This window comes from Azolla caroliniana, unplaced genomic scaffold (genome assembly GCF_043228905.1).
Source record: "Azolla caroliniana isolate FFs.n. ecotype wild unplaced genomic scaffold, voAzoCaro1.0.p SCAF_8, whole genome shotgun sequence".
In the NCBI taxonomy this organism is placed as follows: Eukaryota; Viridiplantae; Streptophyta; class Polypodiopsida; order Salviniales; family Salviniaceae; genus Azolla; species Azolla caroliniana.
Genome location: NW_028230443.1, coordinates 22,201,007 through 22,226,620, shown reverse-complemented (window position 1 = coordinate 22,226,620; position 25,614 = coordinate 22,201,007). Strand labels below are relative to the sequence as shown.

General features: G+C 37.8%; 4 protein-coding genes across 7 annotated transcripts; 2 read left to right on the top strand and 2 right to left on the bottom strand.

Annotated features, from left to right (window-relative positions):
• The first annotated feature begins 475 nt into the window (after positions 1-475).
• On the top strand, positions 476-10,742 carry LOC147861370 (copper-transporting ATPase PAA1, chloroplastic-like). Its single transcript, XM_087323213.1, has 17 exons — positions 476-953; positions 1,951-2,004; positions 3,807-3,963; positions 5,196-5,279; positions 5,383-5,663; positions 5,853-6,086; positions 6,192-6,290; positions 6,382-6,531; positions 6,613-6,759; positions 7,166-7,216; positions 7,322-7,515; positions 7,611-7,743; positions 8,032-8,129; positions 8,296-8,536; positions 8,615-8,818; positions 9,112-9,192; positions 10,071-10,742. The coding sequence occupies exons 1-17, from the start codon at positions 501-503 to the stop codon at positions 10,341-10,343; spliced, it is 2,934 nt and encodes a 977-aa protein (XP_087179339.1). The 5' UTR covers positions 476-500; the 3' UTR covers positions 10,344-10,742.
• A 1,340-nt stretch (positions 10,743-12,082) lies between these two features.
• On the top strand, positions 12,083-15,121 carry LOC147861369 (uncharacterized). The gene has a single exon (XM_087323214.1). The coding sequence runs from the start codon at positions 12,164-12,166 to the stop codon at positions 14,510-14,512; it is 2,349 nt and encodes a 782-aa protein (XP_087179340.1). The 5' UTR covers positions 12,083-12,163; the 3' UTR covers positions 14,513-15,121.
• Positions 15,056-19,775, bottom strand: LOC147861368 (uncharacterized). 4 transcript variants are annotated; one of them, XR_015530090.1, is made up of 17 exons: positions 19,346-19,775; positions 19,184-19,266; positions 19,020-19,104; positions 18,283-18,336; positions 18,052-18,119; positions 17,833-17,899; positions 17,643-17,741; positions 17,474-17,556; positions 17,319-17,399; positions 17,070-17,233; positions 16,701-16,793; positions 16,571-16,605; positions 16,330-16,485; positions 16,156-16,256; positions 15,965-16,074; positions 15,575-15,878; positions 15,056-15,511 (listed from the first exon to the last, which is right to left on the bottom strand). XR_015530090.1 is itself a non-coding variant. In XM_087323217.1 (17 exons), exons 2-17 carry the CDS (start codon positions 19,391-19,393, stop codon positions 15,817-15,819), a joined length of 1,389 nt encoding a protein of 462 aa, XP_087179343.1. In that variant the 5' UTR covers positions 19,394-19,421; positions 19,678-19,775; the 3' UTR covers positions 15,056-15,816. The 4 variants fall into 4 exon arrangements, 3 of the variants coding, with proteins under 3 accessions (XP_087179343.1, XP_087179342.1, XP_087179344.1); XM_087323217.1 differs by having other exon boundaries at positions 15,056-15,878; positions 19,346-19,421; positions 19,678-19,775; XM_087323216.1 differs by having other exon boundaries at positions 15,056-15,878.
• A 1,929-nt stretch (positions 19,776-21,704) lies between these two features.
• On the bottom strand, positions 21,705-24,916 carry LOC147861367 (uncharacterized). The gene is made up of 2 exons (XM_087323692.1): positions 23,460-24,916; positions 21,705-22,592 (listed from the first exon to the last, which is right to left on the bottom strand). The coding sequence occupies exons 1-2, from the start codon at positions 24,880-24,882 to the stop codon at positions 22,129-22,131; spliced, it is 1,887 nt and encodes a 628-aa protein (XP_087179818.1). The 5' UTR covers positions 24,883-24,916; the 3' UTR covers positions 21,705-22,128.
• Positions 24,917-25,614: the final 698 nt, after the last annotated feature.

The following is a 25,614-nucleotide window of genomic DNA, read 5'->3' as shown; positions in this document are numbered from 1 at the left end:
TTGCACGGAAACAAGGGCTATCGGAAACAAGGGCTATCAGCTGGAGCACCGCACCACGCCACACGACTATAAGAGGAGGAGGAGCAAGTGAGAGGCACCGGCCGAGAGTCGCTCACATGGAAAGCATGTTGCCATGGCTATAGCCCCACGTGACACAAAAGGGAGCATGAAAACACATTTACATACATCCACACGTACATACATACATACACATATTGATATACATACAGTATGTACATTTGTACATGCATGAATGCATACGTACATACATACTGATACATACATACATACATACATTCATACACGTGATTCATTGTAGTAGGCCAGTTAGTAATAAGTATGTACATATGTAGTTATAATTTATAAAGCAAAAGCTTTTGAGAGCTTATCATAATAAATAACACACTCAATCCCACACTCTTCTTTGCTTTGGTCTTCTTCTTCTAAGTTCTATCTATTTATCTATCTGTCTATCTATCTATACTCGAACCTTCTCTGCTATGGAAAGAGCTCTGTTTCAGCGTCTCTCTTCTTCTTCTTCTTCTTCTTCTGTTTTCCCTTGCCCAATCTCACGCAGTCACTGCATAAACCCTACTCCTCGCGTAACTGCCCGTCTTCATAGATGGCTCACTTCTCACTTCCCTTCCCATCATCAGCCTCCTCCTCTCACTTCCTCCTTCTTCCTCTCTCCCTTCCCCTCTCCCCCTCTTGCCAAATGGTGCCCAAAACACAGCTGCAATTGGGCAGCGAAAACTGCCTCTATTTCCAGCTCCGCCATATTATCTTCAGGCCCCGGGGGAGGGACCAATGGATTCGGTGGAGGATCTGATGGTGGAGGTGGAGGTGGGGATGGTGGAGGTGGAGATGCATCCTTGGATCCAGCTGGAGATTCCGGAGCCACCATAACGGAATCCACCTCCTCCCTCGAAGATGTCATCTTCCTTGATGTTGGAGTATGCTTTCTTCTCTCTTTGTAATGTTACACGGAAAATTTTGTTAATATCCAATTCTTAGCATTCGATGACATGAAAGCTTCTCTTTCAATCCCTATGCATGGTATCAAATTTTATTGTATAATGGTTCCTCTCTACGAGCAAGGTATGGTGGTTCTTCTCTACGATATGGTGTGAAGATTCATGTCAATCATCAAAATTATTATTTCTCTTTAGGAATGGAATTCTTTGTAACATTGCCATATAATGCCTGTGGATAGCTGGTAATACACTAGGAAATGTATTTTTTAAAGCAATCAATGCATAGCCATTCAAACCATGTTTTTAGCCATGTTAGGAGGAATTTGTTGCGTGTGATTTTTCACCATCCTATGCTGTGATGTGAAGTTTTTTGCCGTATTGGAAGTTGCTACTATAGAGTTTCTTGAATTATTTGTTTTGTCTGCTCTATTCTTCTTTTCCTTGACAATTTTAGAAGTTTGAATTTCGTTTCTTTAACAAGGCAATGGCATTAACTTGAAATTAGAATTCTTTCTTTTACCCATCCTAGTTTCCATTTAATGGCACTTTTGGATGTTTGAATACTCTGCATCAAACTAAATAAACATGGTGTGACCCAAGGTAGTGTTTATATACTCTCACCCAAAGTGTAAGGCACATTTGCTTCCTACATTAAAATTTATCAAACAATTCACCATCTCTGCCATCTCGACTGTAGTTCGAAAAACAAAGGGGTTTTTCTTCTGGATTGTAATTTTGATCGTCTTAAAGTGTGAATGGATATTTCTAAGTGCATCTCATAGCGAAATACTGTATGTACGGAGTGTACATGAATGCAACGTGATGTAAATTAATTCTATCCCCAACTGACAAGTATGTGCATTATGCTAAAGGTTCTCCCAAGAACTCAATATCTTTACGCTTGCATTTCTCTTTGCACATTTTCCTCGTCGAAAAATATGTTCAGTGGATCTGACTTCCTGGTGGCTTATTTCAGGGCATGGTATGCGGTGGTTGTGCATCCTCTGTAAAACGTATTTTGGAGTCACAGGTTAGTGTCTTATCAATGCATACTGATTTTCTTCAATTATTATGATGACTGAATAATCTGGCTGGCGTTTGGAACTTAGCGTTTTACCTTGAAGTGAATCAGATTATATCTTTTTTGAGACTTTAGGTCACTGGAACTTGATGACAGATCAATGGTATTAGATCCTCATATTCCCCTCAACGATATGAGAATCTCCTCGCAACTAGACGCCTATGTATGATTTGATGTCACCAAACTTCTCCTAGTTTTCATATGTTTCTAGAGTATAGGGGCATGAATAGCAACATGGGAGCCTTGCTTTTTGGATCCATCTTGCAGGCAAGGGCTACAAGGTTCTTTGGCAGTCCTGCAAAGGGGTGATCCCGCTATACTTAAGGTTGGCTAGCTCACTCTATAACCTTACAATGATACAAATGATTTGTCCTTGGAGAGGTCAATGATCAGCTTTTATAGGGCATAAACATCCTTCTCTAAGCACATGTCCTAGACACCCAAACAACATCATGAACACAGTATGGGGCTTCTCACTCAAAAAAATTGTCATCCTTGTTTGGCGTGATGACATTTGTGTCCATTAGTTGATTCTCAAATAAATTAATATTACCATGCAAATTGTCCTCTTCTTTGACTTCTAGATGTTGTAATGGAATGGTCAACTTAATTGCTCCAGCAAGATGATGAAGCTAAATGCCGGGTTCTTCAAGGCCCCCTGTAGAGGAGGGAAAATATTTATAGCTCTAACAGATGACGACCATGGACTGAATGTTGTCTAAAATATAAATAAATCTAATAGGTTAGCAGCTGATGACCAAGAAGCTGATCGCTGTCTAGAAATATATTTATGAATAGAAATGCAATTGAACCCCAGGTTTGTCATCTGTGTACAATCAGAACATTCTTTCGTAACTAAAAAACAGTAACGTGAATCATAAGTGCAAGGATGTGGCGTACCATGGAATCTGGTCACACTGTCCATATTTTCATGAAAAGAACCAAAATATTTATGAACTGCCATTGAAAAAATGCACAGCCAGGGTAACCTGTCTAATGAATTGTACTGCTCAGAAAAAAATGTAACTAAACAAATGCATTGAGATGGAATCTAACCTCGCTGACCACATGTGCATACATGAATGTAAGGAAAGAACAGAATAAACATTTCTGAACCACCGCTAAAAACAATATACAGCCAGAGTAATGAAAGCATCACGACTTGCGTGTAACAAATGTCACCACTCAGAAATAAAAGCAACAACCCAGTGAAACAAAAGTCCACTGGGTACTGGAGTTGTTGACACATGGATCACGACCTGCCTGTAATGAATGTCAACACTGAGTATTAAAAGCAACAACCCAAGCAATAGAAAAAAGTCCATGAAGGTGCTGGAGTTTTGAATATATTGTACATCTTCTATTAGATCTAGACATGGTAAACATTTTACTATGTGAGTATGACATTTATTTTGTGATATTGGACTATGTTCCAGTAACTGAATTGGTTTAAGTAGTCACCCTCATCAATGAGAAATGGTCTTCTTTAACACAGGCCACTCCTGCCCCTTCCTATTATGTACAACTGTTGAAACTTGTGTCTTTCCTTGCCGAAATACCTAAAGCATTTTAGAAACTTTAATAAGAAGGATTACTCAATCGGGCGAGGTTCATTATTAGAACTTGACAGGGTGCAAATGCAACAAGAGATGCTATCAATATATTGCACTGGATGCATGCTGTTTGCTTTATGTCTTGGGTTTTACTTTTATTTTCTTCTCTAGTGTTTATATCATCTCAATCTGTTGCAGGCACACGTGATCCATGCTTCTGTAAATCTAGCAACAGAGGCTGCTGTTGTTAAAGTATCACTTGTTTCAGAAGTCCCTTTGGGCAGCACAAAGAAAGAAGTTGGAGAGGCCCTTGCAAAGCATTTATCAAATTGTGGGTTCAAATCAAGTGTGCGAGGTATATTATCATAGCCAAAAGAGTTGAAGTTTTTAGTTTTGGAACTTCTCCAAATTTCATGAAGAATCTGTCTTCTATTATTGTCTGTTCTGGGGCCTGTTAGGGTTTTGAAAATCTAATCTTCTTGCATTTCTTCCCATTCATTATTATGTGAGAATTGAAAGTGCCTGCACTTTCTATGATGTTGATATATGTTTTCTTTAGAGGATAAATAAAGAAGGAAAGAAAGAATTATTGGCCTCTACTAAACGCCAAAATTAGACAAGAGACAGATAATCAATGCAAGCATCAGCATCCTCTTGAGTATCCAAAGAACCCACACAATTTTGTATGAAAAGAATCTAACGTCTAATCTAAAAGTTGTAGCAGTTGTATGTATTAGTTTGTACTATCCTCAGAATTGCGCCACTTGGTCATTGCAATGGATTCCCTGTAAGCTAATGTAAAGCCCGATTTTTAAAAGAGAATAAAAAATGAGTGTCATTTATAGATATAGGAGCTTTACATAGTCTTCTGAGCTAGATGAATATGATCTTTGCAGAAGAACCTATTGGAGTGTAAAGGAGCGGTCAGTCAAGTGTTTGACGCGATACAATGAAAAAGAATTGGTGATTGCGGGATTCAAAGCTGAATTGTTTCACTTGCAAAACCAAAGGAACCAAGGGTGTAGTTTTATGTGCTAGGATAAACAAACAGATTTTAGTAGAATTGCCAAGGGAAGATATTTAAATGTAGCCTTGTCTTATGTGGAAGGTTATCTTGGACCCTTTTTTTCTGTATAACTATCTGGAAGGCTGAAGCAAATTGGGCATGATCTACAATTATTTGCATTTAACTATACAACTGCAAAAAATGTTTTTGCTGGTTGTGCATTTTTCTTTCAATCCTAAAAGAGTTAATCCTCTTTCTCGCTTGGATGTGATGCTATGTACTATGTGCAAATTTGCGTTGTATTTCTGTATACCATTCAGGAGAATATTTCTGTTATTGATGTATTTTGTATTATCATGGGCCAGTGTTTGTGACACTGAGTATTGTATGTTTCTGAAGGATTCTTTATATCTATGATTTATACCAGGGTTGGTTTTCCTGAGGAATTCCATGACAGTTGTATTTTCTGGACATCAAAGGCTGTGGAACATGTGAATCAAATAATTAAAAAATGAACACGTTGATTCTGATTCCATTCTTTAGCCTAGTATTTGAATGCTCCTGCATATTGTTCTTATCAGATAGGTCCCATGGAAGTGGAGAAAGTGGAGCATCAATTGCGTTGAAGAAAAGAGAGGAGAGGCTAGTTCGTCTGAAGGATAGTGGTACGTGTGAAATTTCATCAAGAATCCAATTCTAAAAAATGAAACAGTCAATAGCGTATTTACGATACATTTACTTTTAAGAAGTAGAGTTTCTCCCATGCAGGGAGGAGGTTGGTGGTTGCTTGTGTTCTTGCAGCAGTTTGTTTGGTTGGGCATAGCTCTCATTTCCTTGGCCACGTTGCACCATCTTGGTTACATCTTTTACATTCTACTGGGTTTCAGATGTCTCTCTCATGCTTGGCACTAATGGGCCCAGGCCGAAAACTGATTGTTGATGGATGCAAGAGTCTCTTAAGGGGAGTACCCAACATGAATACCTTAGTTGGTCTTGGAGCAGTATCCTCATTCTCTGTCAGTGCAGTAGCTGCTCTTTTGCCAAAATTGGTATGTGCTTGCCACAAGAACATATTGATGAATGATTTTTTCTCCGGGTCTTCTAGCTTTTCAACATATTTAATATAGATAGATATTCGGCATTATATTTTGGATCATTGTTAACTTTTCTTTTGCGTTTTGTCCTTCTATATTTCAGTATGGTATACAATTTTCTGATATAAAGGCTAAATGCTTCAGGGATGGAAAGCCTTCTTTGAAGAGCCTGTGATGCTGCTTGCGTTTGTTCTCCTTGGAAAGGCAGTTGAAGAAAGAGCAAAGATTCAAGCAAGCAGTGACATGACATCACTTTTGACCATTTTGCCAACAAATGCAAATCTTATTATTGAAGAAAATGAGGATGGTCCACCCACAACTGTGGAGGTAGCTCGTGATAGCATTGTAGTCGGAGATAAAGTGTTGGTTTTGCCAGGGGTATGACTTTTGATTAGTATATGTGAGCATAACGTTTTAATATTTGCTCTCCAGCATATCTTGTCCCAACACCAGTGTACTGAATGCATCTTGATTTTGCTATAGGACCGGATTCCTGTGGATGGTGTGGTTGTTGGAGGGAGAAGTACTGTTGATGAATCAAGTCTGACTGGAGAACCTCTTCCTGTTCTAAAAAAGCAGGGGGTATGTAACTTTCCAACATATTTAAGTTTTTCCTAAAATGGGACCAATGTTCTAAGCTAATGATTTGACCTAACAATTCTTGTCTTGATAGGATGCCGTTGATGCAGGCACTGTGAACTACAATGGCACATTGATAGTAGAGGGAAAGCGTCCCGGAGGTGAGACTGTAATTGGTGATGTACTTCAAATGGTAGAAGAAGCTCAGACCAGACAGGCACCTGTTCAAAGACTTGCTGACAAGGTGACGATTATCTCAGCTGTAAAGCATGCATTTTGGAATGAAGCCGTAGCACAAGCACTGATTGACTGGTACTACTTCTAGGTAGCAGGACAATTTTGTTATGGTGTAATGGCCCTTTCAGGAGTGACATTTGTATTTTGGAATACACTCGGACTACAACTTTTCCCCACTGTCATTCCTGCGGGTGGAGCACTGCTGCTTGCACTGCAACTAGCTTGCAATGTCTTGGTAACTTTTCTCTACTATTCATAGAATCACAGACAATGTCAATTCTATGACATGTACAAATTATGTGAGGTGCACGAGTTTCCTCCAGCTGAACAATGTCTTGTAGGTTGTGCTCATTAGTGTTGCAGATGAGCTATAATAAAACATCCAATGATCTAATTCCGTCATAATTATACTGCATGTTAAGGTCTCTATGTACAGTTAATAAAAGCTCTATTTTTGTGCAAAAACTAAGAAATTAAATGCCCACAGCTGTATAGATGGACGTGATATGTAAAGTTTTGTAGATTGGGCTGGTCTCTCGAGGTTCCTATGTTTGGCATAAATTTTAATCCTTCTGAATAATGATTAGGTTTTTTTAAAAGGAAATATCAATTATAATCTCAACTTGTTAACTCTTTTGTAGGTGATTGCCTGTCCTTGTGCTCTTGGCCTTGCCACACCTACTGCTGTGCTGGTAGGACTAGACCTTTTCTTTTCGACTAATCTTTCTTGCTGGATGCATCTTTTGTAAATTCTATTATTCAGTTAAGTTGTATAAATTGTGCATGCTTTATTTCAGGTCGGTACATCTCTTGGTGCCAAAAGAGGTTTACTCATTCGAGGAGGTGATGTACTGGAGAGTATTTCTTCTGTCAATACTGTTGTATTTGACAAGACTGGAACTCTCACCATTGGAAAACCCGAAGTAACAAAAGTTTTGTTAAGTTCACAACTGAAAATAGGATCGGGAAATAACGAAGAATCAATTTCCAGGTAGCAGTTAAGAGGACTCCAGACAAAGGATTTGGATGGTGTATACTACAGAGCCATTTTTAATACTTTAATCACTTTATTTTTGGCATGGACAGAGATATGGAACATAATTCGTGGAGTGAGTATGAAATATTATCATTGGCAGCAGGAGTGGAGCGCACTGCATCTCATCCTATAGCGAAAGCTTTGGTACAAGCCGCTAAAGATGCGGGCTGTAGACTTGTAAAGGTGACAACTTACTTTCTTAATTACTGCTACTAAAAAAAAAGAATGAGGTGCTGTATTACATGCTTCTTGAAGTTTCTTGCAACCATGGTATAGGATCCCATTCTTTTCTCATATGAAAAAGGATGAGTCTACCTCTCTTTTTAAATGCATCATATCAAAGGAAGTTCTGTTACACCATGAATTATGTTGATATATGATTAATTCCAGAAAACACATGGTGGCAATCAAGTCATTTTATCATAGACATTTGGAAACTTTTATTGGCTACAATTGTTGTGACCTTTGTAGGTACATGATGGGACCTTTGAACAAGAACCAGGTGCTGGTGCTTCAGCTGTTGTTGAAGGAAAGAGAGTTGCAGTGGGTACATTAGAGTGGGTTAACAGGTATTGTATGTTTTGTGATATAGGAGGTATTTATCTTCGTAGAGGAATGTTGTAATTATTCTGTCTACTTTTGTGGGGATATTCATTAAGGAGTAGTACTTTCGTAGTAATGCTTGAATTGTCTTTATCATTTTGTAAATGTGATTTATGCTTCTGCTTTCACAAGATTCGGTGCAACAGGCCCTGTTCCAGAATTTGGGCAAGAAATGGAAGGCCATAGTGTAGTGTATATTGGAATAGATGATACTTTAGCTGGGGCAATATCCATGACAGATAAAATTCGGGATGATGCGGCACTAACTACGCAGTCTCTCCATAAAATGGGCATAAAAACAATTATTTTATCTGGAGATAAACTTACTGTTGCTCAGGCTGTTGCTGCTCAAGTTGGAATTGATAAAGAAAATGTATGGTTTAAATTATTTCATACCTGTTTCAGAAATTCTGTGGGCATAAACAGAATTCTGTCTTCTTTCTTGGTGCAGGTTTATGGAGGAGTGAGACCCTCTGGAAAAGCTGAGTTGATACTTAATTTACAGAAGAAAGGTGAGATAGTAGCAATGATTGGCGATGGTATAAATGACGCAGCTGCACTGGCACAATCAGATGTGGGTATTGCAATGGTTGGTGGTGTAGGAGCAGCAAGTGAAGTAGCCTCTATAGTTCTGATGCATGGCAGGTTATCACAGGTAGTTTTGATTTGCTAACTTTATCAACTTCTGAGTTAGTAAATTTCTGTTTCTCTATTATTAGGCGTATGCCACACACTATATTTTATTCTGTTAGGAATCAGTTATCCATATCAGAAAAGGTACATCACTAGTGTTTCAGAACTTTGAGGATGATCTCAAAGATGGCTCATTAATAATATGGTCTATTCGAAAAGAGACAAGACTCATTATGCCAACACTATTAAATGGCACAGTAAAGGACCCGTCATGTTTGTTATTTTGCATGATTGAAGTAGTGTTTGTTTATGCAGATAGTAGATTCATTTTTGCTCAGCAGAATGACGCTAAGGAAAATCAAGCAAAACTTATGGTGGGCATTTATGTACAACATTGTGAGTACCTCTTGTTTTATCTCATTAAACATGATTGAAATTGCCAATGATTTGTTTTTAATAAAAGGTAGAAAAGGGTGACATGTATATGATTGCAATATTGAATCAAATCTATGCTTGAAGTTACTGAGTACAGTTGTGCATATGTAGTATCATCATCTAACCATAGCCTACTTAAAAAACTGTTCCATAATAGCTAGCGATTAATTTCCATCACATTATTTGGAGAGGGACATGTTCATGATAGGTTGAGCATCAATTCGAGCCAATGATAGCCATCTACCTTACCCTACCCAATAGTTTACTCTCCATCATACATTGTATCCTTCGAAGAATCCTTCCCTAATACTCACTCAGTCTGTTTTTGTCTGGGACAATTCGATTATGGTATGCTGATCATGATAGATTAACGATCCATTTTGGCCATGACAGCTATGTCACCGTATGCAATAGGTCACCCTCTATATGCTATTTGGTGTAAGAATGCTTGCCTAATATTCATCTTGTTTAGCTTTACAGCAGATTGGGTTGTGAAAACTAATAATAATAACAGATTTGTGAACTCTAAACTTTGCATGCATGATCTCAAACTGAAAATGTGAACGAGTTCTCATAATAAACCCACCATGAAACACATTGATCAAAGACGAACACACAACTTCAACATTGCAAAGCACAAACTTCATTGGCTACACCATCTTGAAACTGGCCCCACCCAATTGGCCAACTCTGTCCAAGTATTTGATCTTGAAAACGTCCCACATATTTCAATGCATGCTTTGCAGTTGAGTTCTTGTTAATTCCATAGCAAGTTGTCCGCACTCGTGTGTACATCTGTGAAAATGCCGAATCACAAATGTCTATGAACTTCCATGCAGGTGGGTTTGCCTGTGGCTGCTGGAGTTCTCCTACCGATAACTAACACAATGCTAACTCCATCACTTGCCGGGGCTTTGATGGGAATAAGTTCACTAGGTGTAATGGCCAATTCATTGCTTCTTCAATCAGAATATAATAGGAGAAACATGGTACCAGGGCATCACAATAAAGTGAAGAAAACAACACATTCAGCGAAGACCTTTAAAGATTCTGTATATGAAGTGGATGTTGAAAAAGGCTCACCATTATCTCAAACTAATAGTTCATCATGATTGACCTTCCAACACTTAAATAAAACAATGAGGTAGGAGAGCTATGCCACCCATTTTATTACATGCCATTCTTGAATATTCCGAGCTTCTTTAACATTTCATTATTTGTCAGTCTATTATTTTCACGTCGGTCTGTTGACACTCGAAATTTTGAGCTGCACTTGATGCCAACATTCATTGTGTAGAGTTTGTCGCCTTCATGGTCGAGTGCGGACTTGACGTCCTTTTTTATCCTCTCTATTTTGTAGCAATGCAGATCATGAGAGTGTATGGAAATATAACAATTTAATCAAAATCCTGTAAGTAAACACACCTTATTCATCACAATTGTCAAACTATATTGGAACATTCACCCCTCTTTTCAACCTAATACCAATTGCACATCACTTTTATTGATAAGGTTGAGTAGAATTGTTGAAGTCAATGATTTTTGTTGTCTACATCCATGTGAATAAAGGCAACAAAGCTCTGTTATGGCTATAAGTTGAGGCAATTGAAGGGGACTTGGTGTATATACAAGGCCTATAGCAATATGACTTGGATTTGTATGTGGTCGGTTTCCATTGCATTTAAATGAAGGCACTATCCTTGATAATCATGGGATGAATGAGGTGTTTGTATCGCTTGCTCTTGAATAGAAATTCATACATCTAACCATGAGTTGAAAATTGTATTATGTGATATGCAATTGATATAAAAGCAACGTGGAGTGAAATGAAACACCTCGACATTTACGAAACTCTATTTGTGTTTTGGTAGCTTTCACTCAAATGTTGCAAATGATTGTAAGGAGGATGTTAGTTCAATATGAAATTGCAAATATATCTGTTGAATCTTATCTCAAAGTTTTGATTGATTGAATAAAGTTATCTAGTGATATTGTGAGATGCACATAAGAACACATGCACAACACAATATTGTATGTTAATGCCAAAAGTTTCTATATTCAAATTTCATTCAATAGTAACAAATAGATGTAGTAAGCATAGCATGATAATGAACATAGTACATACTACAACCAAGAAGGAAAATATAAAAGTCGATATTGAAAATGAAAAAAATTACAAAGGCGAAACATTGATTTCAAGACTACTTTAATATGCATGAACACATAGGCACGCACACACAATCTTGAAATCAATCTTTGGAGCTCTTGTAATAGTTGGTAAAACAATATTTGGAGCCTATTGGTTAAAAGCAAAATGGCTACAATCATATACACCTAGTCATCATGATCAATGATATATCAAGCCAAATGCTAGGAAAGCTAAGAGGTTCTCCATTAGTTCCTCAAATGTGCCCAAGTTAGTTATTTCACAAGGGCCAAGACCCTCAATGAAACCATGAAAAATTTGAGAGCATTTGGGAAAAACAACGGGTATTTGTTGGGGTTTTCCGTGTATCGAATTTTCATGAAATATGATGAATGTTAAATTGCCACCAACACCAATATTGCGAAATTTAAAACGTGTAATTTTAGCTTATATAAATCAAGCCTTTAGGCGGTGCAATAAATGTGTTTAACAACCTTATTATTGAAATACCCGGTAGGCCTCATAAGATTAACAGTTGCGAATTAAGCAAAGCATTAAGGACTTACAACGAGGTACCTTCAGATTCTTTGATGTGGGATAAAACAGAAGGTGAAAGTTTCTCGTGGTATGAAACATGTTCGAGTCGAGAAAGTGTGTGTATATGTGAGTGTTTTTTTTTGTTTGGGGGGGGGGAGGGACATATGTATCTTCCCTTCCCATGTCTTCTGTTAAGAAGAAAGAATAGGGGAAGAACTTCCGTGTGTGTGTGTGTGTTTTCTTATTTCCATGCCTTCATCAAAGAATTTTTGTCTTGCTTTGACGCAATGTAGGAGAACCCAAATCTCCAACGTGTTTTCTCAACCAAGATCTTTTCAGAAGCTTCTCCATAGCTCTGATCAAACTCTAGAACTAGACCCAATTCAGCTTTTTGGCTCAAAACTCAAACTAACCGCTGTAAGAGAAGCCATAATGGAACAAGAGGACCCTATTTATGCTTATCATATGCTGAACTTGGCTCGTCTACACCGTGGTTATAAGAAAGGGTATAAGCATAATGGTTTGGCTTATAGTGCCGTTCTACATTCTCTTTGTAAAGCTAAGAAATTTGATTTGCTTGAGAAAATTCTGGGTGAAATGAAAGAAGAAGGATGCTCCATTTCAAGTTCCACTTTTGGGTTTATGTTCAAGTCTATGGCTGAAAAAGGTATGTTTCAAGAAACCCTAAATGTTTTCCGTAAAATGTCAGAATCTGGATTTGCACATGAGGCTAGCACTTATTATTGTGTTATTAGCACTCTTGTGAAAAATGGTGATGTTGATGAAGCCATGAGGATTTATGTAGAAATGAGAGAAAATGATGTAAAACCTGATCTGGCTATTGTGGGTATGCTTACAAATGCTCTTTGCAAAGCCAATGACATTAATGAAGCTTTAAAGCTTGTTGAGGACGTGGTCAGAATGCCCGGATGTATTGATGCTTGGACAATTAATAGCCTTATTGGACATCTTTGTCGAGCAGAAAGAGTTCATGATGCTTATGAATTCTTAGAGAAATTGAAGGACTCTGGGATTTATCCAAATGTTTCCATATACAATACATTAATGATTGGATTTTGTAGCCTCTCTAAAGTGGATGAAGCTTTTCAGCTTCTTGAGAAGATGTCGGAAGAATCAATCACTCCTACCATTCTCACTTTTAACATTTTGCTTGATGGCCTCTGTAGGCAAGCAAGAATTGATGAAGCTTGGATGCTTTTTCAAAAGATGAATGGAGTTGGGGAAAAAACAGTTGATACTTATACCATAATGGTGAAAGGGTTGTGTAAAAAGAGAAAACTCGAGGAGGCACAGAATCTCCTATCAGAAATGCAGCAAAAAGGTTATAGTCCCACTATCCATACATATTCTGCCATGATTCCTGTCCTTCTGAAGTTGGGTAAAGTCAAAGAGGCTTGTAATATTGTGCAAATAGCGAAAGAGAATGGCCTTGTTTCAAATACTTTACTTTTCAAAGAGCTTATGCAGGGCCTTTTTAAAGAAGGAAAAATAGATGATTTGCACAGTCTATTTCGCCAGATGATAGAAATTGGTTACATCCCTGAAAAATATACATTGTGTTCATTTGTAACTGGCCTTTGCAAGGCAGGTAAGTTGTCTGAAGCAATGGAGTTTGTAAATGATCTATCAACACAAGGATGTGCCGTGGACATCAGTTTTTGGACACCTATAGTTCAAGGTCTTATTACTGCAGGAAAAACAAATGAAGCATTAAGACTTCTATATGTGGTTATGGAGCAGGGATGCTTACCAACAAGGATAACTTTCAATGCGATTCTGAAAGGTCTCAGTAAAGCAGGGAGAATTGATGATATTAGACAGATTTTGCATGAAATGCAACAAAAATCCATCCACCCTGATAAAACTACGTATGCAGCATTGATAGATGGCAATATTCATCACATGACAGGAACAGTTGATCTTTTCAAGCCCCTTATAGGGAGTGATATTGTACTTGATGCACAGAGATACTCATTGCTCATTGCTGGTCTATTGGAAGTTGGAGATGTTGATTTTGCTATGAAGGTGTATGAGTATATGCTAAGAGTTGAGTGTGTACCAGTGACCTCTACTTATTCTATACTAATCAAGGGGCTTTGTGAGAATAAGAATCTAGAGCAAGCATTAGACGTCTTTGAATGCATGAAAGAGGCTGGTTATGGCCCTGAGGCTGGTACTTACAAATCACTCGTACATCACTTATGCAGTGGCAAGCAAATAAATAAGGCATATTTACTGTACAAAGAAATGAAGAATCAGGGGCATCGACCTGATATATTGACATATAATGTGTTGCTTGATAGTTTGTCGAGTGATAATATGTTAAGTGAGCTCTTCAAGATTTTGGATGATATGAGAGTTATAGGATGCTCCCCAAATGACACAACACTAGAGCTTCTCTTCCATGGTCTCAACATCAGGGATACCAAGAGAGTGAATAAATATATAAAAGAATTGTTTGGAATATTGTACACACCTATAGCCTCAGAGAGTAAAAAGCAGCACAAGGACAGCTCACAGAAGCCAGTTTCCTCACCAAAAGATTTGAAAGGACGGAAACAACAATGGAAATGTTAGTTTGAAATGTAAATTTTGTCTTCATGATAAGTGATAACCCGTTCATTTAAAGCTTGAGCATTCACTTATTGGTGCCCAAAGAATGCAAATATATCTCTTCTACCATGCATACTTCTAATGAAAGGATCAAAAGTCTTTTGACATGCAACTACTCAGGGAGGTATCTTTGCAAGTGTGTATATACATGAGGAACAAAAAATGGTTTAGATACATGCAGAGACTTGGAAATTATCTTCACAAAAAAGTGTGCCAACATGGGCAAACAAAGAGGGGACTACATTGTATATGTCAAAACACAGACTTGGGAAAGAACCAATGTTATGATCATGTGCACTTTTGGATTGTTTATATTTTAAGGAAATTGAGCCCCAAGGAATTTTAGATTTAAACTCATAGGCATATAACAAAACACATAAAACATTGAGTATTCTCTCTATTTAATATCATTTTTAAATGCGATCATCCTTCATTCAAGGTCTATGTGATTAGTTGTATAAATTTGTCTTGCATGCATAGTTATGCTCTAAGCCAACTAAGGAATGTTCACTATATAGCTCAAAATAATTCCGTCATAATAGTTACCATGGTATGTACACAGATTTTTGTTCATTTTGGGTTTAAACTGTAAGTGGACAAAGAATATTTCTTGGGTTGTCCTGTCTTAAATTTTTGTGGCTGACATAATATTTTGCTTCACTGTGTTATCCAAAAACTTCCAAGGTTGTATCCCTTTCTATTATAATGCCAAATTTTATTGAATGAATCATGTTTCTAAAATACAGCACATTATTGAATGAATCATGTTTGTATATCTTCTGCATGTTTGACCACTTGATCTCTTTTTTACTGAATTATGTATCTCTCTTCTGGTCCTGTCGATATATACTGTGAAGAGAGCAGCTGTTTGGGCAACAAATTTGATGACCATTGTATCTTGTTATTGGATGCACCAGATTCATTTCTGTGCACAACATATTGTTGCCTATTTTCAGAACCACTCTTGGTACGATCAAGATTTGTTAGCTGCAGGTGGACAAAGATTTCATTGAAAGAGATACCAACCAGTTTTATTATAAAGTACCTGAGAGCTGTGTATCTGGTGATAAATGAGTAATCATGTGCAAAACACTAACAATAATTATCTGCATGTTTTCAGTTTAGGTTTCCATCCTTGTAGTTGAGTATGACACTGTAGTGCGAATTGTCATGGGGTAATGTCAAGTAGGATGCTTTTCACGGGGAATAATTGATGGAAATAAGGTGTTGTCTCCTGATGAATGCAGAACATGAGAAGAATGTTCCCTTCAGTTGGCCACGTAGGAATTGTCATGAGTAGCATACTCCATGATCAATGTGTTAAGTTCCTCTGTTAAAGCAATTTGTAGACCTTAGGATCAAAGAAAGCTTTTCTCTATTGGCATTTCAACATTAATACAGATGTCAATGTTTTACCTAACGACTGGTTAAACATTCCATGATCCATATATTGAGTGTAATGATGAACATACACACGTTTCTTGAAGAGTTTTTCAAATCTTTCCTTCATACTTTTAAATTGGTACCTGAAATGAATGACATCAGAGTTAGCACCCCTTTTCATTTATATATAGTCTCAAAATAATGTGTTTGTATAAATCAGTTACCGAATACAGGTATTATTGGCTAAACACAAGAGAGCTTGAGGAGCATTTAGAGGGGGGTGATTGCAAAGTCCTAATTTAAAACCCTCTGGATTCCAATGAACCTGCCAACACAACACATTAGAGCTAGAAAATATGCAAACAGTCCAGTATATTGACGTACAAAATAGGCACAACCATGTTCATCCTTTGTTTAGTTAGGCACACATTGTGGTTCAAGTCAGAAATGTTGCAGCAGTTCCCTCTCATTAAGAATGCACATGCCAAGTAAGTTGAAGCAAGAGGATTTGCCTTGATAAGTTGATTCTTGGGTAAGACAACATCTGTGAAAAGCTACAGTAGAGAATCTACAAAAAATCAGGTTTATTTATTTATTTGCTGCTTGTTTTTCCTTGATATTAATGGAATCTGGCAGGACCTGGTTAATGGCAGATGTTTTCTGTGATGCCTTTTCTGGTTTAAAAAGAAGAAGCAATCAGCTTCATCCCAAAGGCAGCTGTATGAAAGTTATACATTGTACTTCATGAAGTGCTTTAACATTTCCATACCTACAGTTACTGCATACAGTGGAGATAAACTTGATACCAGAAAATGTAACCTTGGGTAAGGCACTAAATTTGCTGAGATTTCATTCAGATCAACTGTTACAAGAAACAAAAAATCACATCATGAATAGCTCGTCCACACGGTTTGTCATACCTACTCATGTCAGCAACATGCAATAGTAGTTGTTGGGTCCTAAGAGAACCAACAAACTGAGTTTTTATCATTGCCTCAGCCACGACATGACGATAGCTATGAATAAGAAAATACCTTCACTAGACAGAATCAGAACACATCAGACCCTGTACATTTCTCCAAGCTAAGAATACAATATGACATGTACTTTGAGAATATTCTGATGCTAGTATCCTTACCATTTAAGGATCCTGGAAATCGTACAGAACTCGTTAAGTGCAAGAGAAGGTTTGCAATTATCCCATTCAATCCATCAAAAGCTTTGCCCAACGGATGTCTGCGGCTTTTAACGCTCTTTGGTGCAGAGATTTTGGCATTCTTTGCATTGTGAAACTCCACTTTACTTGAGGAATTCAGGTTGTAATCCATGTTAGCAATGAAAATAATGCCAGATATAGAGAACACAATCTTTGGTATGTACTTCTTACTCTAATAGATCACAAAGTGCTTGATTTTCAACAGGCAATACAAAGTCTGCATGCTCGATTAAGCTTCTCATTGAAAGAAGACTGCATTCATTTTCTCAGATCAATGACACAAATAGAAAAGGAAGCAAAAATATTGCCCAAAACAAATGACCCACCTATTGTAGGGAGATGTTACCACATCGTCATAATTTGAGGGGAAAACTGAAGCAGAAATGCGTTGCACTTCAGGGAACATGTCCTATCAATCCCTTTATTAATAAGCATCAGATCTTGAAAAAGAATTGAAAAAGTCACAAGATATGCTGGCAAGAAGAGTTTGGTTACACTGAGAAGCTCCATAATATAACTACCAAGGCCAGAGCCTGTTCCCCCGCCAAGTGAATGCAGCATTAAAAAGCTTTGTAAAGATTCACATTTTTCTGCCTGTTTCAAGCATACATTTTGCTGCCTGTTTCTGCCTGAACTGATAAAACTTGTTTATAAACCATTTGATAAAGAAAAAACAAATTCTTACCTCAGATTGGATTTTATCTGCCACAGCTTCTGCATATTGTGGACCATACACATCATGTCCATGTGCCCTATACAATAAGATGATTCTTTATAAATAGAATTCCGAGATCAACGGTAAACTATATCCACAAGAAAGAGATTAGTTAAGTAGCATTTTAATTTTAATACACAATTAAATATTAACGCTGGTATGAATAGCAAACAATGTTAACATGATTACCAATTATTGCCTGAGCCTGAAACTCCATTAATACACTGTTTTGACTTGAATAAATTCGACAGAGGTCCCTGAGAAATTTTGATGTTTATTTATATGAGGAAAGAAATCATAATTGATCAGAATAAGGCACTTTGGAGAGAAAGACAGAGAGACTGTCTGTATGGGTAATTAAACTGGATCTCTTGCAAAAAAACATCATATACAATAATAAATACAAGAAATCAGAGTCACCTTTAATAACTGATTGAGAACTCCTTCTTCCATGTCAACAAGAATTGCTCGGGCCTAATTGACAAGTAAATATCTTGTTCTCTCATTCATTCCTACCACTAATTCTTCCTTTTAGTTATGACTTCATCACCATGTTGTTATGGATTAAATATGTATAAAAATGGCTGGAGTAATAGACATACGTAGGAAGGTATTGGGTTCAAATTTTCATATCTTGGGCTGACCTATGCTTGATTTATGATGTTTTGCATGTCAAGGTCTTGGGTTCAAATGCTTCTATATGAAAGTCAAATTATTTTGTTAGCATATGTTGTCCAGAATCAGGTTTTCTACTAAGGGTAAGCCATGTTTAACTGGTTCTTAATGAGAGGCAAAATAGAATAGTGTTAGTAGTTCCAAATACTAGTGGCATTTGGCAGTGTCTTTATATACTCAGGGCATTGATAACCTAACTAGAGTTGGCTATCTAGTAGTAAATTACCTAGTTATGACAGTGGATTTGGTAGCCACTGACTTTTGAGTGAGCCCAAGGTTACCTAGGAGGGGCATTTAGATGTTCTGTCCTAGGATTATATGCTTCCAAATCACTTAATATGTGTAAGGTTAAAAGTTGGTTGAGTTGTCTACTTTCTTGGGAAAAGGGAGGCTTCATTAAAGCCAAACCCTTGATATCATGTAGAGGATTAAAACAAAAATACAGTAGTTATGAGGGAAAAAAAGTACTTGAAAATACATACCTCAAGAGACTGAATAGCAGATTTTCCATCACAGACTGGAAGCTCAAGTGAAGGCATATACCGGGTGTCCACATTTCTAAAGAAACTGAAGAAAAACAAAAACGATTTATATAGCACCAAAAGAATCAATGAAAAAATGGTAAGTGGGTAGTAGAAATGAGGACCTGCTCATGGGGAGATCAAATGTTCGTGATGGGTTGAAGGTTGCATGTTCTTGCAAGGCAAGATCCCAAAATCTATAACCTACCTACAAAGTTCAAATGAAAATAATAATTTCATCTAGAGCCAATAAAGGATGGTGATATGTAGAAAGTTTGTTAATTTACCTGGTTTCCACACTGCCCACATTGAATCGTAATAATTTCTCCTGGCATCTTGTTGGCCTTTGAGGGTATTTATAAACTAAATCTTGGATATAAACCTGTAGACATGAGTACCTTCATATTGATACCTTATCTATATGTTTTTCGAATACCTTATAATAAACTACCCAGAAATTGTAAGCAAGAGTAGGTTTAAGAATCCACAAGAAGATCCATGGTTATGAAAAACAGTATTGTACTAAAACATGAGACGCCATGATGACATTCTTCCATTACTTTTCTCTGCACACGATTGAGTCATCACAAAGAGATTAAAACAGAAGATCTATTAGGACGCCAAAGTGTTCTTACTTTCTTGATTTCTGTGGTGATGGCGATGCTCTGCAACTCGCTTTGTTTCAGAACACATAAACCTCTGTCTCCAAGAAGAGGGTCCTATCAAGAGGGTGATTCTGTTGGAAATAAAGACCAAAGTATTTGATGGCCAATTTACTAAACTACCCCTAACTAACATTTACCAAATTCCCCAAATACCCCTCGTATTTTCTAGAGCCCATTAAGGATCGGCTGGTTGGATTCGACCGAGAGGCCGAATGAAGGCCAGATGATTGAAATTGGCCGAGAGACAAAATGAGATTCGGCTGGTCGGATTCGGCCAAGAGCCGAATGAGGGCCAACTAGTTGGATTCGACACTCATTTGTTTCTAATGAAGCTTGCTTACATTCGTCAAGCTGCAACCATTTGCATAAGGCTCCAACTGTCAATAACAATAAATTGTAGTTTTGCAATCTCTTTCATGAGTGCCCTAATATCTTCACCTTGCCTATTTATGGTATTTTCAAGAGAAATTAAATTGTCCGTAAACATCGTCTCGATTGCAGTGAGTTTGTTGCATTAATAGCAAGAACCTTTGGCGATCTCATTATCAATCATACACCCGAACTTTGTGGCTCCCTTGTGAGTGTTTGCAATTTTATGGACAAACCCTAAGAGGAATATACTTCTAAAATATGTATAAACTTAGTTGATTATAGAACTTATCTTCCTATAGTATACCATAGATATTGTTATGAGCTTCAATTCAAGCCATAGCTTGTCAAAATCGTGTACTTGGCAATTTAAAAAACTAGCATTAGGATAATAGTATTCTAATAAATACTTGGGATAATATGAATTCCGTGAAGACAAGTAAACTTGATCAATTTCCCATAAATAAGATGGTTTGGCTACAAGTGTGTTCACGTTTAGAAGTTTAAACAAGTTCATGAGTGTGGAAATATTAACTGAGTTCCCTTTTGATGGTGTGTGACGTGCATTGCACGATCATGTTTTTTTGTTTTGTTTTGGGTTGTTTCTTAAATATCAAAAAATCAAGCAATGATAAAGCTCGTTCATTGTCTTTGTACATTAGTGGAGGGGAGCTCAAGGGACCAAGCAACATGGCAACACTCTAGCTTGATTATTAAAGTAATATCTGAATGGTGAAATCCAATAGAGTACCTTAATACTCATGTGGAATTTAGTGAATTTGAGATCAATGTGACACGTCTAATTGGAAATTGATACTCAGCCATAAACTAGATTTACTGGATTTAAGATCCATAAAATGTCTAAGTAGGTTTAAGATCAATTGCCTTTAACGTTAATGTATTTCTTTTCAACTTTTTATTAATTTTATTCTTCCCACACATGTGGATAACTTATAGGTTCCTCTCAAAGTTATTATAAGATGTAGATGTTAATTGAACATTGATGGTACATACAAATTGTGGTTCTCTTTTTGGTCGTGCTATATCTAATATATTTGGAATAATTATCCACCCCCCTCTTGTTAACACCATTCTCTACCTTATGTTCTTGACTATTACTAAGCTAACAAATGTTCTACGATGTTGATCAAACAAATGCACTTCGATAGAAGAAAACAACATGATAATTGGCCAATGCCATATCATACCATTGGCAACTTTGTATTTGCTTGTGTGATTGGGATCCACAGTGGCCAAGTCTCTCATGCCAACATCTAGTTCCAATCGATACAAACTAGGGAGCCCAAGCTGCATGCTACATTTTTACTTCAATTTTGCATACCTCAATGTATACATGGTTTGATCATGTACATGTGAGTACACAATGAGCATTGCACATTCTTCGCCTCTTTGGCACATCTAAATATCCCTTAATGTGACGAGGACATGATGCAAATTATTGTTGTTTGTTATCATACGTAATGTGGAGTTATGTCCTAGATCCTCACGCAAACAATTGTATTGGATTGAAGAAAGGTTGCCATATATTTTAATGTTTTTTTGGAAGGATTACATATTAAGATATTTAGACCCTTATGGTGTATATAATATCTTGATGATGTTGCTTTAGCAACTTTATTTTTCTCAAAAAATTGCCATATTTGTAACAAGAAACAAGCCTAATACTAGAGTTTTTTGTTTTGTTTCTGGATTTATGTTGACTTGCATGTTGAAGGTCAAATGCATACAGATTCACCATGAAGGAAATCCATTGCTCATAAGGTTTTATCAAGCAGGATTGTAGGGTTATTGAGGAATGGGAATAACATCTTTACAACAGGATTATATGCCTAAAATTTATAAGGTAACAGGTTGAGTACAAAAGAGGATTTATCATCTGAGAGAGAATGTAAGTAGAAATGATCAAAACTTCAGGGTTTATGGCTTTAGGGTTTTAGCTAAGCCTTAGAGTTTTGTGTTTTAGGGTTTAGAATTTGAAGATTTGATGTGATAGAGAAAAACGTTAAGTAGCATGATCAAAAGTTGAATTTGTTGCTGAGGCTTTCAATCCAAGCTGAAGACTGAAAAGGTATGTTGTGTGGCATATGTGCATCATCATTTACTACCACACGCCGCCGCTTCTTGTACAATTGCTCTTTCTTCCTTTCAAGCTCTGTGATGGCCCTTTGTAAAGTCATTTCCAAGTTGAGCAATGATTGCTCTTCATCCTCGATGCTGGTATTATCTGTAATTGCTTCCCTAAGAAACTTTTGGAGTATTGCATCCAGACTATTTTTACTATGAGAGTTTACAAGTACTCCATCACCCACATATTGGTCTAAATTTAGAGGCATATTGTCCACCATGAAAAGCCCATGATCTGGACTCTCCCTCCATGAGCTATTCACACATGATGGAGACCTTATTAAAGGGCTCTTGCTGAAGTTCCCTGATTTCATTGCTCCCGTGCTCGCATTGTATGGCTGAAAAGGGCTGCTCACTGCACATAGCTTGCAACAAGAAGAAATGAGATGTCATAAGTTCTCAGTATGGCATCATCATGCCATGTGAGAAAACAATCCTGGTAATAATAAGCAAGCATCCACAGAAGAAATTATTTCAAGACAGGATCATTGCATTGAAAACATGAAAATCTAAACTCTTGCTTGTGGGTGTCAAATCATCTGAAACTGTGAGGCAATGCTAAAAAGCTCCATATATATTTCATACATATAATTTAGATGCTCAAAAGACAATGTTCAAGCAATATATAAATGTATACCTTATTGTACATATTTAAATGTGTTTTGTAAGAAGATGTTCCAAACTAATATTCAAGCAATGTGGAACAAATATGTACATTCTATCTCATTGAGAATTATGTTCATAAGCACATTTCCATGCAATATAGAGGATGAAATGATACAGTAAGAAGCATGTCTGAGAAAGTTTTATGTTATTCATTCAATTGACTTATCCTTGTTGCCAGAACAAGGGCTTGATGCATGTGAGAAAATGTCCGAACAAAATGTTGGTATACGATAACGATATCAAAATCAATCAAAAGTCAACCAACAAAGATGTGAGGCAAAACTGAATCAGAATGAAATCGAATGAGCTACCTCATATTTATATCAGGAAATGTAGCTTATAACATTTTCAATTGATATTAGATGTTATCATGTACTAAGCTATACTAGATGCATATACATCTATACATAGCACTACAGATGGTGGATTCTAGAAGTTGTCAACTGAAATATAATTTAGCGTAGTTCAAATGCCGAGAATCAACCACTTACGTATTTGCTCAATGAAAGATAATAGTTACAGTAAGTTTTTGTGTTTGAATATGGATTTGACTTACACTGGCTTCCAGGACGAGGGTTCGAGGGAGGTCTTTCAAGCCCTGTAGTTGTTGCTGCTGTAAGGATTCCTGAAAGAGGACTCGTACTGGACTCAGACCGACCGGACATGAATGTATTGGGTGGTGTGAAACGACCGTTGATGAGCACATCCAACTTGCTAGGACTGTCCATGTAGCAACAACCATCATAATCTGTATGTGCATGCATCATTAGAATATTCTTCTGAGTGGTATCTGAACAATTTCCATCCATCGAATACCCGTCGTTATATTTGTAGTCATGGTCCGCACTTGCACTGATCGATGATGGGTCTGAAAGGCTCTCATGATGGTCATAGACCATGTCACACATGTGAAATGATGGGTCAACATTAAAACAGTCATTCTCTCCATGATCATCATGTTGCATATGGCATTGATAATCATGATTGCATGGATGAATTTGATTTGTGGTGAGGAAATCTTCAGCCTCAATGGCAGGGATAAACGAATGATTCTCATGATGACGAGCCCCATTATGATGATAAGTAGGTGGGATATTAATGGCCTCTAAGAGTTGTGCTTCTTGCTTGAAGCTATTGCTAGCAATGTAACAAAGGCTACCTGAACCCGAATCAGCATCTCCTTCCCGACCATTTACACTATTAGTAGTAGTGTTCTTCATGTCATATTGCTCTTCAGTACTACTCGAGGTGGCCGAGTTCACACTAGATTTGAAGAACTTGTCCACCTCTTGGTCGGCAGAAGTGGTGGCTGATGTCGCGATCGGAGTTAATGCCCGATCAGGCACTTTCGATTTAGCTCCGGGAGCATATTGATGGTGGTGGTGGTGATGATGATGTTGTGTCATGGGATGTGGCCCAGCATTATTATTGATGCTGACAGTGGATGCGGAATTCGATCTCTTTCTAGAGATGCTTCGAATGGGTTTGGAGTAGCAGGGGTCACAGACTGGTATATTGCTGCTCGAAGAGCACGAATCGAGGCCGAGGCCATCCTTCCGATGAGGAGACGAAGGCGAATAATGCGGTGAGAAACATATGCAGAACAAGCGATTGTCGTACTTTGAAGAGAGCAAAGAGATTGCGAGCTTGAACGATGCTTTTCCGGAGACTAATCGAGTCGGCCTATGTTGAGAAGGATATTCAACACCATTGAAAGTGGTGAGAAGAGGGGGTTCTGCTAAGAACACATTCTCATCATTCACAATAGGGCTTTTGTCATGTGCATAGGCGACAGAGGCGACTATGGAGAAATCTTCATGAACCACTGCGTCATGGGCATCCAAGAGATGGACATGGAGGACAAATTTCCTTCTACAAGATGCTTTCCCACCCAAAACGGTGAGGATCTCACCATCTGGATCAATGGTGGATTTGGGCGCTTCTGCCCCAACAGAGGCAACCAAACGATACATATACATAAAACGGCAATGTATACGTACCGATGGATTGTTATAGGTATAGAACAAAAAATCTCTTCTTTCTCACTCACAGGAGGAGGAGGAGGAGGAGGAGGAGGAAGAGGATGAAGAAAAGAGCATTGCTCTGTTCTCTCTGCTCTCTGCTCTGTTCTGTTGTGTGGGTGTGTGCTTTTTCTTTTGGCTCTGCTCAGTGATGGCTGATCCGTTATGTAAGTTGAGAGCCCATTTCACAACACCCGGACATCTCCATCTCCATCTCCATCTCCATCTCCATCTCCTTCTTTCCTTCCTTCCACACACACACACACACACACACACACGCACGCACACGCACACCCTGCACACAACCCGGTCGACCGCAAACAAAGCGGCGATGGGCTGGCTTTCGATCGAAGAGTCTCATCAAACTTGTCTTGAATCACCAAACTACGTACATTGTGCACATTATAACAAAGAAAAGCGCGAAGTTTTGTTAGGCCTCGACGCTAACCCTCCTTGGGCAGCATGACTTTCCTGTACCACACACTCGTGCAAAACCTGACTCACGAGGTTCTGCTTGTTCCGACTCCAAACACACCACTCGCGAGGTTTGGCCCTTCTGTACCACACACTCGTGCAAACATCTTTCTGCTAACATCCCCCGATCGTGGTTGTCGAGCAACCATTCGTTTTTTTTGCTAGGCTGCAACATATCACTTGATGCGTCAACAACTTCTTAATTGCCTCGTGGCT

Coding starts and splice junctions, on each gene's coding strand:
- LOC147861368 (XM_087323216.1), bottom strand. CDS start 19,393: ATGCCAGGAGAAATTATTACGATTCAATGTGGGCAGTGTGGAAACCAG. Junction 19,267..19,345: donor GTGGGCAGTGTGGAAACCAG/GTAAATTAACAA, acceptor TGAACTTTGTAG/GTAGGTTATAGATTTTGGGA. Junction 15,879..15,964: donor AATGTTTAACCAGTCGTTAG/GTAAAACATTGA, acceptor TTGCTTTAACAG/AGGAACTTAACACATTGATC.
- LOC147861370 (XM_087323213.1), top strand. CDS start 501: ATGGAAAGAGCTCTGTTTCAGCGTCTCTCTTCTTCTTCTTCTTCTTCT. Junction 6,087..6,191: donor AAGTGTTGGTTTTGCCAGGG/GTATGACTTTTG, acceptor ATTTTGCTATAG/GACCGGATTCCTGTGGATGG. Junction 9,193..10,070: donor GGGCATTTATGTACAACATT/GTGAGTACCTCT, acceptor ACTTCCATGCAG/GTGGGTTTGCCTGTGGCTGC.
- LOC147861367 (XM_087323692.1), bottom strand. CDS start 24,882: ATGTATATGTATCGTTTGGTTGCCTCTGTTGGGGCAGAAGCGCCCAAA. Junction 22,593..23,459: donor CCCTCGTCCTGGAAGCCAGT/GTAAGTCAAATC, acceptor AGCTATGTGCAG/TGAGCAGCCCTTTTCAGCCA.
- LOC147861369 (XM_087323214.1), top strand. CDS start 12,164: ATGCCTTCATCAAAGAATTTTTGTCTTGCTTTGACGCAATGTAGGAGA.